The sequence below is a fragment of the Pelecanus crispus genome, chromosome Z, assembly GCF_030463565.1.
Source record: "Pelecanus crispus isolate bPelCri1 chromosome Z, bPelCri1.pri, whole genome shotgun sequence".
NCBI lineage: Eukaryota > Metazoa > Chordata > Aves > Pelecaniformes > Pelecanidae > Pelecanus > Pelecanus crispus.
The window spans coordinates 23567530-23586123 of record NC_134676.1 but is presented as its reverse complement, the minus strand read 5'-3'; the positions used below and the strand labels follow the sequence as shown (position 1 = coordinate 23586123).

The window sequence follows — 18594 nt, the reverse complement described above, 5'->3', positions numbered from 1 at the left end:
TCATGTTTCAAGATTCAGCCATCTCCAAAGCAGCAAAGAAATTGCAACAATCATTAAAACCCTCACTGAAGTTCAACAAAGACTAAACAGAATGGTGTGTATCCTGTAGCAGAGAAGGTACCCAAAACCTTCCTGTACTTTATGGTAGGACTGTAAAGAAAAGTGCTTCTAGTTTAAGATAGAAGTTGTGCAGAACTTCAGTTTCAGGAAAAAAAATTTTCAGATAACCTGAAATGTTGAAACTGTAACTGCTTATCTGAAAGTATCAAGAAGATTTGCAATCTGTTACTTAAGTTCTTAGAACATTCAGCTTCAAATGGCTTCATTCCGTAAGAAAGACATGCCACTCAACAGATGTGAATTACCTTTACTAGGAGACAGAAGAAGCAGACTTCAAAGTTGTCCAATTTTGCCATTATTGAAAAAAATCAGTCCTTAAATGTAAACTCTATAGTGCCAGATGCTCAGAAAATTTCCTTTTCCCACCTAAAGTTCAAAAAACTGTGAACATACACAGTGTTCCCAACACACTGAAACTGGATGCACTGAAAATTTTCATTCATGTCAAACTGAATGACAGGGGAACTTTGCATACTGAACATATCCACAAATTAAAAACACAACATTTAAGTAGAAAAAGCCTGCTTAAAAAGTATGCTTATTAAAATGAAATGTCAATGATATTTTTGATAAGAACTGCCTTACAAATCTAAAAAAAATTCTTATAAGCCTTTTCTTTGCATGTCTGAGGTTGTCACAGTCTAGAAAAAAAAGAATATACAAAGAAAATACCATGCTGGAAAAATGGCATTCCATAAGGAAGAAGTTTCATACAGACTTAATGAGTTTCTAAGAAACATAAAAATGACTGAAGGTAACTGAGCTCTTTTTGAACCTGGTAAGATGGTGAGAATAAAGCAAAGGTACTGTTGGACATGACAACTTTAACAACCAAGACTGGACCTTATGAGTAAATTCTTTCTGTCCCTCTATTGAGTTGATATGGATTTGGCTGTTTTATGGAAGTGGGGCTTTGGGGTTGGACTTTGATTTCTTTTTTTCTTTCCATATCCTTGAGCTTAACAATATTTTCAGCTGCGTAACCCAGCTGTATGAGCAACACCTTGATTTAGGAGAGCTCTAGAAAAGAAGTCATTATCTCGTTTCACTCTTTATTACTTTGGAATTAGTATCTCTGAATATACCAAAACCTGTATTGTTCAATTATCCAGAGCATGTATAATGGCCTAATAAATTTCAAAATAAACAAATATTTCCTATGCAAAGATTATATTATCCATACCTAAACATGGCAGAGAGAAAACACTGTTCCTTTACACACATATCTCATAGCAACATATAATGGTTTCAGTCCTGTCCTATTACAAGAGCCAGCTTTCAGTTCCTCAGACTCCTGATGATTAAAATTTCATCTTAATGATTACACAGCCAGAAAATTTTTTCTACATAGATAAATAGGTAAATCTTCAGCAATAGCCCTCATTATCTGCACTGTAATCTTTTCTTTAAAATGGAGGAATAAAATAAAAATTCAAAAGTTCAAATGTAACATGTTTGGAAAAGACATTTAACTCACTAAATTCAGTTAGCTGTACTACATCATTACCTAACTCCAAATGGGATTGGAGATGCAACAGCCTACAGCCAAAGGTAAATCTGTGTTCTAATCAGTGGATTCTTACAATGGAAAACGTAAGCTGCATGAGACAAGATTTGGCATTTGCATTCACATCTTGCCTTTTAATTAACCTGGAGAAAGAAGTTAATATGGAAAGCCCCCAAACACATTCCCACCAACAATAAAAGCCAAAAATACTGTGGTATGGAAGCCTAAAACCCAGTATTTTTTAAAGACTATATTCAATTACAAATCTAGAGCACACTTCCAAAAACACTGCAAATTCATATGTAACAAGGTCTGCTGTACGGCTTGATAACAAAAGGCTGATACGCAGATATTGTTCTGTAGATGAAGCTCTGCTTCTTAACACAAGTTATTATAACAACACTCAAGCTGCATGCAAAATTAATTAAGATCTCAAAAACATTTCACCTAGAAACTGACTTCCAGTTACTTCATATTGTACATAAACCTACCAAAGAGCAACTTCTGTTTGAAGGGCAGGCATTACAGCCAACATACCTGCCATTAATGCACTGCCAGCTAACCATGGGAAGTGGTAAGCATGTACGATATATGGTTTGCATGCTCTACAATATTGCATCACATTACTTACATCATAGAAAAGTTTCCTATCTGAAGCAAGCCGTTTGGATGCCAAGGTCTTTGTAACATGATAAAAGGTAAGCAGCGCTCTGTGTTGTCGAAGATCATCCTGGACCTTCACAGATTCTAGAAGAGTGGGTATAAGTTCCGGCCATTGCCTTGGGCAGTCCACCCTGGCAACTTTAGCAATCAGTACTGATATCTGAGTTGCTATCTGCAAAAAGAAAAACAAAACACAGATACCACAAAGTCAAAGATCATTTAGGACATGTACAATGCAGAAGTTATCAGCCAAATAAAACCTGAATTAAAAAAACCTCATATAGATTGCTAGATTTTTTGTGTTTTTTCTCAAGCTATTTTTAAGTTTGCTGAATGCAAACAAATGCATAGAAAAAAAAAAGGCCTTCTATTTTATGTCTATAGTAAATATTTACACAAAATGCTAAGCTGGCTATCTTGTTTAAATTTTTCATGAAGACCACTAAATTTATTTGTTCTACAAATCACATAAATGAAGAAACAGACACTTGGGAACCACTTTTTACTTAGTGATCTTTTCTATCGCTTTCTACAAACAAACATAGACTGTTGAACACATATCACCCTTATTTCTACTATACCTGAGTTTTAGCTTTTAGAGAGACACTGCCTCCCCACAGGCACATGTGCCTGTAAGTTGCAGTCCCGTCCCAGTGGCTGAAGCCGAGACTCTCACTTGCTCCAGATGCTCACACCACAGGCCACGAGCACCTACACCACCCCGACCATCTGACTTTGGTGCTGGCACCAAATCCTACTCACGCCAGTCTGGCCAGTAGCTGGCACCTAGTCCTTGCAGCACGCACACACAATGAACAGAGTGAGATTACACAGAAAGATAATTAAGGGATTCAATCAGAAGACAGGACAGGTGTGGTGGCGATTAGGCACAGGGTTTGTTCTGACATGGGCACCGACCAGCCATGGTTTACACGACTGGTGCTTTTTATACCCTCTTTCTGCCTATTCCCCACTTTGCTGCTCCACAACTCCCTTGCCTTAAACATTCTTTAATAAATTTTGTATAATCGCTCATAACCCCACCTCAAATATCCAAAACCTTCATGTTCTTGCTTCCCCATTCTTATCCCATTTACATTGTAAAGGTGCTTGATTGGATTAATGAAGCAGACGCTGTCACCTTCAACATAAGCTTACAAACATCACCACACTTCCAGCCTAGGGAAGAAATCACCTTCTTATGCTACCGAAAGGAATCCAAGCAACTTACGGGCATAAGAGAGAATAGCCATGCCCTCCTTTACTGCTTCCTCAGATGTTTCATCTGAAGTCTGGCCACCCCACAAAACTTCCTACAATATTCATTCCTACCCACTTGCTTAGGGAGAATTGCTTCAGAAAACTGACATCAATGCAAGGAAGAGCTGGGAGTCTTACTTATTTTTTGATCAAGTGATGCTGATTGGCAGGAGGGAGCAAATAAACTCTTCTCCGTATGTGATACAAGAAGCAACCTCTCCAGGGATGCCGAGAGTATTTCTTCCTTTAGGACTGGCTTTTTAAGTGAAAAAAAAAATCTGCTGTCATACATTTCAAGCAGTATTTTGTTCCTCCGTTCCCTTCATATGGTAAATATCTTCAGAGGGCATGGAAATTATGCTCCCAACATATGGTACGTTCTGTTTTTCTTCTCCCCCTCCCCTGGAAGTCAGCTCATATCATCACATCTAAATACTATGTGTAATTCTCATATTTGAGTTGGGTTTTTTGCCTTTTATACATACAAGGGTCATACTTTTTCTACCTTCAATTATGCAGAAAGCACAAGCAGATAGCAACTGCGTTATGAAGTATCTGTGGCTGGAAGAGAGCATTCGTCAGGAACACAAGATACCAAAACTCAGACATATCAAGCAAACAGGGGACTAAATGAAAGATGCCTCTGAAAGGAGACCTCAAGATATGTAGGGCACAGACTGGGGAACAATGGAGAAAGAAGGGGAGATGGACTCTGTAAACATACTTCAGTATCACAACAATTGTTTGGGTAATCATTTAGGAGCAGGCTGCTGGGATAAAATAAAACAAAATCCTCCAGATCTTAAGACACTAGGTTGCAAAAATATCCTAAGGACAGACAAATAAATACCTAAAGCTGCTAGTCTTTAAAATGTCAGTTAAAAAAGTTCCAATCTCAGCCTGCAACTGTACTCTCAGAACTGCAGAACTGTTCATCAGCAGTGCAATTTATAACTATAAAATATACTATACTATTGTCTTAGCAGGCAAACCGAGGCATGGAAAAAATATTGATAAAAAAAGTTTGAACTGTTTTACACACAATGCAGTTAATGTTAGGTTTTTAGAAATGTAAATATCATGCAACCACTCCAAAATTAAATATTTGATAAATTTTATACTACCCAGGAGTAGTGTAAATGACACATACTTTATGGTTCAACATGACATACTTCATAGTTCTTTTTCGTTGAAATAAAGAAACAGGTAATAATTTGTTTGGGTTTTTTTTTTTCATTGAAACTACACCTGCACTACAAATTTAAAGATATTTTCTATGTCTACCTGCATTTTAAAAAACTGCATTTGAAATAAAAACTACAAATGCTAGTCAAAATTGTCATTGCACAAAGGTCCTCTACAAACACTCAATTACCCTAGTTTTGGTATATTGCTGTAATCCTACAAATAACTTTAATCCCATCAAGAAATCCTGAAAAGTTGAAACTGAACTGTCTGCAGAACGAGAAGTTTGTTTGCTATATCTTTTCTTTTTAAGCTTTACCTTATGCAAATCATTTCTGTATTTTCCTGAAAAACTTCTTTAAGACCTAGCTTAAAATATTAGCAAACACTTCCCTGCAGAATCTCATACTTACATGAGCAAGAATAAGTTAGCAGGAGGAAGACTGATTCATCTAGCATATGCTTATTCTGAGCCCCTAACATTAGCTTTATAGTTAATTTAACAATAAATCCTTATTCTAATCAAAACAGTAGCTTAAAATCAGTCACTTTTATGTAAGACAAGACACTATCATCCTGAAGCTTTATTATGCCTATTTAAATTCATCAATTCTGTGATTAGACACATGACAGCAATACTTCTTAGGTGGGTTTATGCAGCAGCATTCTCAACAGCTCATTCCTGTTACACCACCTCTACACTTCCTTGTATGGCTATATTGGGAGTCATATCATAGAACAGATACAGCTGTAAAAAGAACCACTCCGGGAAAAAAGGTTATTTTTGAGCTACATCCATTCCCTGAACCATTGCACCAAATTGTTGCATAAACAGCAAGGGACAACAAACTACCACTGCAACAAAAAACAAACCAAAGAGACAAAACATGTTGTTTCCAACCTAAATGATTCTATGAATTATGACTTATGGAAAAAGATCTTACTTCAACATAAAGATCAGTCTGAAAGGCAACAAGTAAATTGCAACTTGTCAACTTTATTATTAAACACTTTGTAAAGAAAGAAACCAAATTATATACCAATACAAGCATTTGCTGTGAGAGTAATAATCGTTCACCACTAACCTGATTCACTGGCTCATTAAAGTTGGTGATAAGTCCAGCACGCAATGTAGTTTTTTCTTCTTCAGAAAGAGCACTGTCAGGATATAGTTATTAGAATATTATTTAGTTTTCAATAAAAACAACTATTAATTCATATTTATAATTATTTTCTCACTATTACTAGACACAGAAGTTAAACGATCATTTCCATTTGTGCATCTGTGTTTGACTGGACGAAGATTCATACACCATCTTCTTGAAACTAATGTTTTTCAGTTTGACAAACTATCAAGAGAACATCCCTCATTTTTCCATTATCTCAGACATATTTATAAAGAGCAGGAACAAATATTTACAAGGCCTTTTAACCTCAGGTTTTGATGTGACATTTGTAAACACAAATGGCAAAAGAGAAAGTTCACAGAGTAAGGTACCCAGATACATTATGAAAATAAGGGAAAACCATACAAGCTATAAACTGATGTTATTAGACAGTTGTTATACAGTTATTACTGTGGGGATTGATGACTTGAGCATGACTTTGCCCATGTATGCTAATGGATAATGACAAAAAGGTTCCCACTATAAGGCAATCATGGTATCAGATGACAGCTCTTTTTTTGCAAAAGCAATAATCCTTTCCTACTACAAATCCTTTTCTACAAGCAAGTCATATAGCTACATTTAAAAATATGGTTCCTTTGAAAATTATACCTTTGAGTGAAAAATATGTTGATCTAGTGTTCAAAAACACAGGGAAAACTTGTAGGAAGCATAAATTCTAAGCTGTAAGTGACCTTTATCAGTTTAAGACTACAAGTTACAGTATCATATCACTACTGTACTAATTCAAACTTCATAAGACCTATGCAATTTTCTTTTAAGTTCCAGGCAGAAAACATAAGAGACTGCTTTTAAAAATGCTTTGTTGGTGTTTATAGATTACACAAGCAGGGAAAAAAAAAAATCCACTTCCATTTACCGACAGCACCTAGAAAGCTGTTTCTTGTATAGAAAAAGACTTAAGTTATCATGCAATGTCATTTAGATGAAACTGTTTCACCTAACACTGCAACGATTTAGAAGTATGCATGCAATCATCATACCTCAACAAAGTCTAGGGGCTGGAAATTAAGTTTAAACACACCAGCACAACGACTTCCTGTTGCCTGACCTCAGGCACAAACACTAACCCAGTAGTTTTATACAGTGAGATTTAAAATAATGCCTAAAGCTCCCTAAAACACAGCTTTTACACTAATCTAGACAAATACTAATCTCAAAATAGTAAAAAACAGAGGTTGGATTTACCCTAAAATCAAACATTTGCAACAATACTCTAGTTTTCGCTCTCCCCCTGTATGTAACACAAGTCCTATTTCCTAAATCAAAGTGTTATCATCCTAACTATTGCACACAAGGGGGGCAATTTGTTGTTTCACTGGTGACTCAGAACTGCACGCCAACTTTCACTTTCAAGGGAATTTATAGCACTCAGTAGCCACTTTTAAATTACATTTTATCAAGACCTAGGCTTTAAGATATTTTTACATAAAATTAAGTGACACCTAAAAACGTTTTGGGTAAAGTTGACAAAGATTTCTGCAAGAGTAAAAGTTTTTCTGCAGGGAACTATTTCAGTTATTCATCTAAAGCCACTAGATGACATTTTAGGGAAACAAGACTTCTTTGGTCCCTTTTTTTTTCCTAAAATACAAAAATGCAGTATATAATTCCCACACATACAGGCATACTCTAAGTGGTTTCTAAGACTTGAAAGCTATTACTAATACAAGTAAGAAATCTAATCTCAATTAAATGTGGCTTGTAGAAAAACTCACTTTGAGGGATAACAGCGCCTAAAACCTGGTTTGTAAAGAAAAAAACGTGTTCTACTGTGTTATTTAATTTACCTTGTTTGTGAGCTCATGAGCCCCCGTGCCTTAATTACTTATTCTTAATTATACCCGTCACATTCATATTCCAAGAGCAGCAAGCATTCAACTCCTAACTTACTACAAATAAAAATGCCATAATTAAGCTTTTGCCATGACAAGCAAAACAAAGGAAAAGAAGCGGACTCATGAGGATGACCGCCTCAAATACGGAAGCTTATGATCGGCAGAGCTGGCAAAGAGTAATGAAAAACAAACAAACCAAAAAAAAAAAACTCTAAGAAATCAACGCTCCGCGCCGAGTGAGCGATCCCCAGCGCGGCCCCGGAGGGCGGAAGGCGGGATCAGCCGCGCAGGCGGTGCGAGAGCGACATCTGCTGGAGAGCACGCTCGTCGGGGCCCGGCCTGGCGGGGCCCGGCCTGGCGGGGCCCCCGCCAGGCCGGGCCCCCGCCAGGCCGGGCCCCCGCCAGGCCGGGCCCCCGCCAGGCCGGGCCCCCGCCAGGCCGGGCCCCCGCCAGGCCGGGCCGGGCCGCCTTCCCCCTCCGTTACGCACCGCAAGAAAGGCCCACAGCTCCCTACAAAAAGTTAACAGGCAGCCTACAAGTTAGGAAGAACATCTATCAGTCGCCAAGTTATGTCCCTTCCGCACTGAATTACGCCAACTGAAAAATGAAAACAAGCCCTCCTAGAGATGAACTTCTAAGTACTTGCGTTGCAGTCTTTCGCAATTGGCGACTTCAAAGTTTCTCGTCTTTTTTTCTGTGTTTGTGGTATGGGGAAACACGTTATACAAATATTTAAAAAGTTACTTTGGAGCTTTGTGAAAAAAAGTTGTCTATTTCATGAGCCCAAAACCCGAAAATGAGAAGTTACTTATAGTTAATCATTCAAACAAGTGAAAACATGGATTTGAGAAACACTATTGAAGTTGCCAACACAGTAATCTAATCAGAGGACAAAGTCCACAAAAGACAGGATTTAACAGTAATTACCTGTAAAACCATGTTCAAGAAAAGGAACTCTTAATAACACTTGAACTCAAGAAAAGCCATTTCTGAAGAAACCAGAATCACGTGCAAAATCATTGAGTGAGACCACCTTTTGAGAAGGCTGACAGCAATTTCAAAAAAATAGGCCAAACTGTGCCTGAAAAGAGGCTATGACAACCCTATGCTCTTCTCCACGGCCATCTGGAAAGCTGCCTGAGAAACCGCAAGGGAGAAAATTCATAGCCCCATCTCTAAAATCACTCTCACTGGAAAATGCTGCTTTAAGTCCAAGGCACATGGAGAATAAGTAGCATGAATAGGACTGACAGCATTGGTGAACACATGCAGAAGGCAAAATATTTCAGAAGGCTCACTTCAAGTTGTTTGTATTCACTGTTCTGTAGCTATGTATTTCAGCAAATGAAACACTCAACTCCTATACTGTCCAAAGAATTCGCGATCTCAACATTTTCCTGCTTTGTAGTAGTAGCAGCTGAAAAACCACGAACGCTCAGCAGAAGGGTAAAGCTAGTCCTGCGTGATTCATCTGAAACTAACTTCAGCGCACTTGTACAGAGGCATTTGACTTTCTGGGAAAGTTCTTGGAGACTGAAAGTCCTCCACAAGTACATAAATAAGCAAGACAAATTGTTCTAAAAGAAACCATCTTTAGCACTGACTTAGTAAGGAATTAAGGCTATGTGAACATATTATCTGTCTGCAAGAATGCTCCTCCAATTCTCGTAATTCTTCAAACTACCTGACAAATTTCAACTACATTTCGCAAAGAGCAGAAATGTCAATGGAATGATTTTTTTTTTCTTAGATTTTATGAAAATCAACGGCTGAGTAAAGCAGACAGACCTGAGTTAGCATCCCACTGAGACAAGCACAGGTATAAAATCAGTCATTTCCTTCGAGAGGCAGCAAAAACCAGTCACTTCCAAATCCAACATCTGCTCTATCAAACAGGCTGGGTAGATCAGAACAAGCTTTGAGGTACTGGCATGGATGGACATGGGACAGTTGCTGATGTGACAGATGAGATGAAAGACAGGAATTTTGCAAGGACAACAAAAATATAGCCTGTACAATGAAACCTTCAAAAGTCATGGTATCCAAAACACGAGTGGTTCACAAAGCAATCAACTGAGAAATTATAGCTTAAAAGCAGCATTTCTCAAAATGTCCGCAACATTTTCTGCTAAGAGAACAGCAGTCTGGGTGAATGCAAAATACTGACAAGTTGTCACATAGTATAAATTTAGAAAGAAAGTTAGAAATAGAGGAAAAGTGGACAGAGAGTGGAAATTTAATACATACTTGCCACATGGGATCTTTAGCAGCAGCCAATAATATTTTAAATTTATTTTATACATTAACTGTGTTAAATTTACAATAGAATAATTAGAAATGGGGGAAAACTGGACTTACACTGGAAATGTAATACAGATGTACCCCATGGAATCTTTAAGAATAGCCAACGATTTTTTTTTTTTTAAATCACATTAAATTTGCAACAGGAAAAGTACATTGAAAGACTGTTACTCAGTTTTTATCTCGGTTCAAACAGTAAAATTGTAGTCATTACTTCTGCACAAAATGAACCATGTTTTTTTCCCCAACAGAAGTGCTACTAATACCTATCTAAAAATATTAACAAATTGGAAAAATATATTTTAATTGCTTCGAATAACGCTTGCTAAGTACCAGTAATGTACACAGCATCACCTCATCACTTAAACCAGAAATGTTAAAGATATATGCCATCTTCCATGAAAAAGATGGTATTTTGCTCTTGCATGGAAGAGAATCCGAATGCCTGTAGATGTTTCACAATTGTATACTAATCCACATGTACAAGAACTCTAGTGCTTTGACTACTAATGGAGTACTACACTATTGAAAATGTCCTACAGATGCAGAATTTTGTCATTTTTCCGTCTTTTGGTGGATCTTCAGAAAAGCTTACCATGTAAGGCAAAATACATGAAACTAGCTCAAAGAACACAATGAGTATCATGCCATGCTTTCTGAACTAGCTTAGATTCATGATCCATAAAAACCTGGACCTGCAATTCCAGTTTACACCCTACACAACCTGACAGTGATGTCCCACCTATTTATATTACTAGCATTTAAGAGACGAACAGAACACTTCCAGGTCATTCTTAGTTCCTGAAACCCTTTTTGAAATTACACCTGCTTTTTAAAGGAAAAAGAAAAAACTTCTGTCCTGGTTTCAGCTGGGATAGAGTTAATTTTCTTCCTAGGAGCTGGCATAGTGCTGTGTTTTGGATTTAGGATGAGAACTACATTGATAACACACTGATGTTTTAGTTGTTGCTAAGTACTGCTTATGCTAGTCAAGGACTTGTCAGCTTCCCATGCGCTGCCAGGTGCACAAGAAACTGGGACAGGGCACAGCCAGGACAGTTGATCCAAACTGACCAAAGGGCTATTCCATACCATATGACATCATGCTCAGTATATAAACTGGGGCGGGGGGGAAGTTGGCCGGGGGCAGCAATCGCTGCTCAGGAACTGTCTGGGTATCGGTCAGCGGGTGGTGAGCAATTGCATTGTGCATCACTTGCTTTGTATCTTACTATTATTATCATTATTATGTTGTTATTATTATCATTACTATCTTACTTTATTTCAATTATTAAACTGTTTTATCTCAACCCAGGAGTGTTTCTCACTCTTACTCCTCCGATTCTCTCCCCCATGCCATCGGGGTAGGGAGAGTGAGCGAGCGGCTGCATGGTGCTTAGTTGCTGGCTGGGGCTAAACCACGACAGCCTCACATAGAAGACTCAAAAGTATATAGCTCTGTAAGTATCACGAATTATAATGGCATTGTTTGTAACTTGAGTAAATGATCTGGTGCTTGATTTTTAGCTGCTTTGGCCAACTTCTTGTCATGCATTATCAGAACCCACATATCAGAACAACAGAAAATGAAGACCAGAACTTGCTGTCACAATAGCTACTTCCTCTTTCTCATATACATATTCAATATTAATTATTAATCAGCTTAAATGAAATGTCATCTCAGTCTGTCCAAGAAACTTCCTACCTTTCACATCTGCCACCATCAGAAAGTCCAGGTTAGCTTTATAAAACTTATCACATCACTTCAAAATCTGGTTTCTATGAAATAGCCTTCTAACTCAGTTTTTAAAAGTAAATCATGAGCAGAGTTGTAAGAAATATGAAAACAGATTGGTCATTAGTGAGTCTTCATGTTGAAACATTTTATCAGTTTCACCATGAATTCTAAAGTAACTTCTATCAACCAAGGAATTTGCTGGCAGTAAATTTGGCAGCAGTTTGGCGTGTGTAACAAAACCTACTGTAGAAGGTGAAATGGAAGAAAATCAGAACTTACTGTGGCGCGACCCGTCTCCAGTAGCGATCAATTCCATTTTTAAAGTACAGCACAGCTAACCATCTTACATTCACATCCAGGGTATGATTTGTAAAGATATTCTGTTTAAAAAAAGTTTAAGTTAAAAACTGCTCAATACGCCACAGACAGGATAGACATTGTATTAACACATGCACTGGTATATGTATAAATACAGACACCTCTGTATGTACAGATGTATATAAACAAAATGCATTAGTCAGCATTTGACAGACAAGTGAAACAACGTGTTAAACATTAATTCTTAAAGATTACAAAAATGCTTATCACTAGCCCTAATACTTGATTTATAAAAAAACCCCAACATATAGGGCAAATGTATTTCTAATCTTGTCTGGCTGAGCAGGGAATAAAACAATAATTACTAGTACCAGCCAGTTATTAAACTCTTTAATGACATTGCTAGATTCTGACTAGTATAAGAAATTATTCTGTATGGTGCAGTGCCAGAGACTTCTGAGACCTTTCAGGAGTTTTCTTCATTATTTTGACACGTGCTGAGAACCATCCTGACTACCAATGTTGACTGCAAAACAGTGACCTGGTAGCACAGCAACTCTCAAACTTATTTATGCTTATTCTAGGAAATTAAGTTTCTACTTCTGAAAAGCCGTATGTCTACACACATACATATATCTGTATTTATATACACTTTTATGTACCTATATGTATATACAGACAAACACAGAGGGGTTATTTTGTATAGTAACATTGTAAAATTAATCAAGCAGGAAAAGCTAAAATAAAGGTAGGCTATTGAATCTTCATACAGATACTACTCTGAACAGCAGCTCTCCTCCTGTTTCCCACTGCATCAGATGGATCCTTCTTGAGGGGCTGAGACATTACTCCCTCCTTTAGTGAGCAAACAGGCATGAGCTCAGTGGTCTTATTACACAGTGCACTGTAGAAAAAGACCACACCACTTGCATCAATTGCTTTTAGAAGGCCACTAAGAAGGGACATAAAAAATGCAGGGATTCAGGTCAAGAGCATCTGACACTTTTGGGTGCCATGTCTGAAGAACTATAAATAAACCCTTAAAAAGCTCTCAGCAATATAGACACCTGGGACCTAATCAAGCATTTCCACAATGAATTGAAAACTTAGCCTTCTCTAGAACTCTATTTCTGTAATAGTAACAGCTTTCTAGACACAATGCCTAACACAAAAAAAACCCTCACAAACTCCAGTCACTAGAAAGCAAACAGACTTAACATGCCAACAAAGGTATTGACTCCAAAACTAGCAACCTTTAGGAAAACACCAAAGACTGTAGCCCACTGATAAAACACCACACAACATGAAAAGGATCTGTATGTAATATGCCTTCCTTTCCCGAAGTTCATTTAGGAAGAGGGACTGAATGTCTGAAAAATCTGACCTTTCCCAAGAGCAACTTCAGCATTTTACAATATGAAGGGGAAACTTAAAACACTGCTTTAGCCTCATATCCATGAAAAGCATTGCAAAACAAACAAAACAGAAAACTTGTTCTGAAACTCCCATTGAGCCTTCTAATTAACATACCCTCTGCTAAAATATTCATCAGAAGCAAAGCTTCAAATGAAAATACCATAAAACTAGACTGTGCCTGGATAAAAAAAAATGCAAAAAAAGGCCAAGGTATCTACACAAGAACCAATGAAACCTCTCTATATACTCTATATCTATACATGAGCTTCCCAAAACATAAAGTATTTCATATAACACACTAATGCTGTCATAGAAATAACAGGAATGAAGCTAAACAATACATAAACTGATACAACTACTTAAGGACAGAGGTTCCTTTTCAAAAACAGCCACTCTGGCTTTTCAGCTCTGTTCTTCAAAAGAGAAGTACGTAACACCTTCAAAAGAGAAGCACAGAAACTAAGGTTAATAACTCCACTAGGTACTAAAAATTGTAGATTCAGAGATGCATGTTTCATAGTTCATTGTAATTTTCTCTATCCTGTTTAGCCCAGAGGCAAATGTATCTGACAGTAAGTAATTATATTACTTCCCATATCCCATAAAGATCAACTGTCTTACCAACTCTCCATTTCTAATCACCTGCTTCCCTCCACCCTTTTCTGCTCCACCAAGAAGGTGCCAACTATCTTATCTCCCAGCCAGTCCCCCTGTTATAATGAAGTTAAATAAAGTAGTACAGATTCTCTACTCCTAGTTTGGATACTGTTTCACACTTGAAGAAAGGTTGGTGCATCCCCAAACAGGGCTACTTAACTGTATTGGTAGAATTAACAGTATTTGATCCTTCCAAACCCTGCATTTTTAGCCATTTTATTTAAAATGAACTCATATCAACTTCAGTTACATCTGTGAGTGCTCAACTCATCTACAGCCCGAGCTGTAAACTCTCACAGCAAACATCCAGAAAATAAAGAACACCTAGTCAGTGGCAATTCCTGCTGTTTTCTATCAAGATCGTTTATCACCACAGAAAAACTAGGGCAAAGGTAGTGGGTAAAACACAAATTTGACAGCTCAAAAGTCACATTTCCCCCCCGCCTTTTCCCTAAATCCCCTGACTTGCCTTCAACTTTCCAAACAAATGAAACAGAAGGTCTACAGAGAACAGAACATGTCACTCCACAACTTTCAGTCATTCATCCTATGCACTGAAGACAGATGTTCGTAGGAAAAGCAGTTGATCTGTGTTTTTAAGACTATTATAAACATACACATAGGAACTGGAGAGTAACAACACTATTAACTTCTGAGTGTCTTCTCTGAAACAGTTGGGTCTCCTTCTTTGACTAAGTTTTCATCACCTTGTACCCTATTAACGCATCTATTTCATCAATGGTCGTACTACCTTTAGAAGTACTCACACCTTTCCCATTTCAGGAACCTTACTACCAGCTTTCCCCTTGTCCACTGACAAGAAGGAAAGCAATCCCAGCTGGGTATCAAACTTAGTGCAATGAAAAGCACAGGGGAAATTCTATGAAAACGGTCATAATGCATCACCTCCACAGTAAAGAAGAGGTGGTTACTGCCTTCGTATATGCAAGTGTCCCTAACTCACGGAGTAATAAAGGTAAGTCCTTTGACAAGGATTCTCTTGGCCTTCTGCTACCTAGAATTCCCAGCAGGCCAACAACAGGTTTAGCACTAGAGCCCACCCCCTCATGCCGCTAGAGTTGGATTTCCTGCTGCTCCTGAATGCCTGGAAAGAGAACCTGCTTTGAGACACAGCGATGACAATGCCTACCACTGCACAGCATAAGGATACTAGCAGCTGGACCATGATGACTCAAGGCTTCTCGCAGCCAGAGGTCACGGTTCAACAGTATTCTAGAGCGCCACAATCAAAATTGCTCAAAGTCTACTTAAAAGCACTTTTCCACTGTATCTTACCAACAAGACTGAATAAAAACCTGGCTGTGTCTCCCACTGCTTCAGTTGTTCCTCAGCTGGCTTCAACACTGCAGTATCTTGACTAGTAGCTTGGGTCAAGACTCGCAAAACAATAGTGCTAGCACTATTGAGATCCATGAAGATCTGCGAACAGTTAAAAAGGAGGAAAAACACTTCAGAAAAAAAGACAGAAAATATATACAGGTATTTTGCATTCATATTATCTAAACAACCCACGCTAATTTTTCATTAGACTACACTGTGTAAGACAGCATTACACCCACTCACAGGCAGCGTCAAGATACAGTGATTAAACTATTTTGCTTTCAGAAATCTCTCAGCAGAAAAAGCAAGCATTAAGTCTATCACTACGAGCACATTTACTGGATTTGAGGAATTACAGGAAATATTTTTATTTTAAACCAGTTACCTCTCCTGTGAAGCACAGCAAAAGAAGAGCAAAACTGCAACTGTTACTTCAGCTGTAGGCAGAGGAAACCATGGGGTTGTCTGAAAGAGGCAAAGATGCAGAGTATTAACATTTTTGTATCTTCTGAATAGTTTTTCCCAAAAGAGAAAATGACCCATCTCAGATAGTTAAATTCTACAATTCAAATTGATCTAGACATTTTATATCCATTAAAAGAAGATGAATTACAGTTTCACAATTAGAGTCCTAAATGAAACTGAATTTTCCTCAATATATTTGTATTCCTTCATTATCTATTTAGCATACAAAATGCTAACGCGCTGAACTAAGAATACCAATTGCCTAATTTCCAATATAAATACATTCTTGTACTCTATAAAGACAAAAGACTGCTCTCCAGATGACACATTACATTTATAATGACCACAGAAACAGCATTACAATAAAGAGAAACATATATAAAGGCAGCTATGAAGTCTGACAAAATTGGGTTTCTGTCTATAAAAACTTCCGTTTATAACCTATGTAAACTTCTAACAGATACATAAAAAACTTACGTTTTTTAAATAAACAACCAAGCACAGTTTCTCTTCAAATAGGCCTGAGGATTTGCTTTTTTTTAACACTAAAAAAAAAAGAGTTCATTTTTCCAACCTTCAGGAAAAAACTGAGGTGTAAAATTGTTACAGTGGTGGTAAGAAAACTAGAGAAATTAAATCTTATTCTGACACAGGTTTAAAATTTTGATTTTCTGAAAAAACAACCACCTTAACAACAAAACTAGCAACAAGATTAGAGACCTTTTATACCAGTAATAGCACTGCACAATTAAAAAAAAAAATCTAAGAACTCTCAATCTGTAATTCTTCAATCATCCTCAACAAAAACAGACTAAAATTCGAAGGTCCTAAGGTTAAAGAAAGGGTACTTTCAAAACTATGAGCCACAATGTCAGATTTCTCTTTACAGCAATAATTGAACAGAACAAGTAACTCAACTTCTGCTTTATACTTCACATGTGATGCATCTTTTTATCTCTCTGCTTTAACCACCCCTGGGTTTGCATAGCAAAGTTTTCATAGCAGAGGGGCTACAGGGGTGGCTTCTGTGAGAAGCTGCTAGAAGCTTGCCCTATGTCCAACAGAGTCAGTTCCAGCCGGCTCCAAGACAGATCCACTGCTGGCCAAGGCTGAGACTATCAGCCACAGTGATAGCACCCCTGGGATAGTAAGTTTAAGAAGGGGGGAAAAAACTGCACAACTGCAGCTAGAGAGAGGAGTGAGAATATGTGAGAGGAATGACTCTGCAGATGCCAAGGTCAGTGAAGAAGGAGGGGAGGAGGTGCTCCAGGCACCGGAGCAGAGATTCCCCTGCAGCCCGGGGTGCAGCCCATGGTGAGGCAGCTGTGCCCCTGCAGCCCAGGGAGGTCCATGGTGGAGCAGATCTCCACCTGCAGCCCGGGGAGGACCCCACGCCAGAGCAGGAGGATGTGCCCAGAGGAGGCTGTGACCCTGTGGGAAGCCCACGCTGGAGCAGGCTGCTGGCAGGACCTGTGGCCCTGTGGAGAGAGGAGCCCAGGCTGGAGCAGGTTTGCTGGCAGGACTTGTGAGCCCGTGGGGGACCCAGGCTGGAGCAGTCTGCTCCTGGAGGACTGCACCCCATGGAAGGGACCAGCGTGGAGCAGTTTGTGAAGGACTGTCTCCTGTGGGAGGGACCCCACGCCAGAGCACGAGGAGCGGCAGAGGCAACGCATGATGGACTGACCACAACCCCCACTCCCATCCCTCTGTGCTGCTCCAGAGGAGGCACAGAAGCCAGGACTGATAGAACAGCTCGATGGGCAGCTGGCAGCCAGCCCAGGTCAACCCACCTCAGCCTGCAAAACCAACCTAGCTTCTATTTCTTCATATCACTTGCATCAGTCATTTCAACCTTTATCAATTTCCAGATTGTCTAAAATCTTCCTGCAATTGTGAGACCTTTGCGTAACAAACTTAAACATTCAAATTCTCAGCTCACTTTTCAGAAGACAATTAATTTCCAGGGAACCAAGACCCCGATTTTGACTATAAAATCCAACTGGTACAAGTTTACCCTATGTGGAATAATGCCCAGCACAAACAATCGATTTCAAAGCAAGACTTTGATGTTACACTAAAAGTCCTGCCAGGTTCATTTTTCCATCAAAAATAATAATGAAATAATAAATTTGTACATAATGTTGACAGAACAGGCAGTAAAAAGAGGTCTTTAGGTGCAACATTTTTAACGTTCTTCTTTTTTGCTGGTATTTGACATCTTGACTACCTTAAGCTGCCTTCCATCATTGCACAGCCCAAACTGGCCAGGAAGCAGCAATGTAATGACAACACGGGAAAGCACTGGATTAACTTGTAAGGATCACAATAGGAACTCTGTATTCACAGCACAAAGAACTTGAGTAAAATAAGCACACACAAGAAAAACCAGAAATAAACGATATATTTGGATTTTTCTGGTATGAACACTGTAGCACTGAAGCACAGAGCACCTAAAAGTAGTAGTGAAGGAAAGGGAGAGAGGAAAAGAAGGATATGAGAAAAACCATAACAAAAGCAGGTATAGTTTGCACTAAGGAGGAAATCATAGCTCAGTTCCTGCAAGATCAAAACTACACTCTATGTTATGAAGTGATTTAA

The 18594-nt window shown here is 38.5% G+C and overlaps 1 protein-coding gene across 1 annotated transcript in view; it reads right to left on the bottom strand.

Annotated features, from left to right (window-relative positions):
* IPO11 (importin 11) overlaps positions 1-18594 on the bottom strand; it is a 102839-nt gene that overhangs the window by 77278 nt on the left and 6967 nt on the right. Inside the window, exons 2-6 of the mRNA XM_075725972.1 lie at positions 15917-15996; positions 15487-15630; positions 12079-12179; positions 5821-5893; positions 2259-2462 (exon numbers count right to left, since the gene is read on the bottom strand). Of these exons, the coding sequence (XP_075582087.1) occupies positions 2259-2462; positions 5821-5893; positions 12079-12179; positions 15487-15624 (516 nt within the window). The 5' untranslated portion in view covers positions 15625-15630; positions 15917-15996. The remainder of the gene's footprint in view (positions 1-2258; positions 2463-5820; positions 5894-12078; positions 12180-15486; positions 15631-15916; positions 15997-18594) is intronic.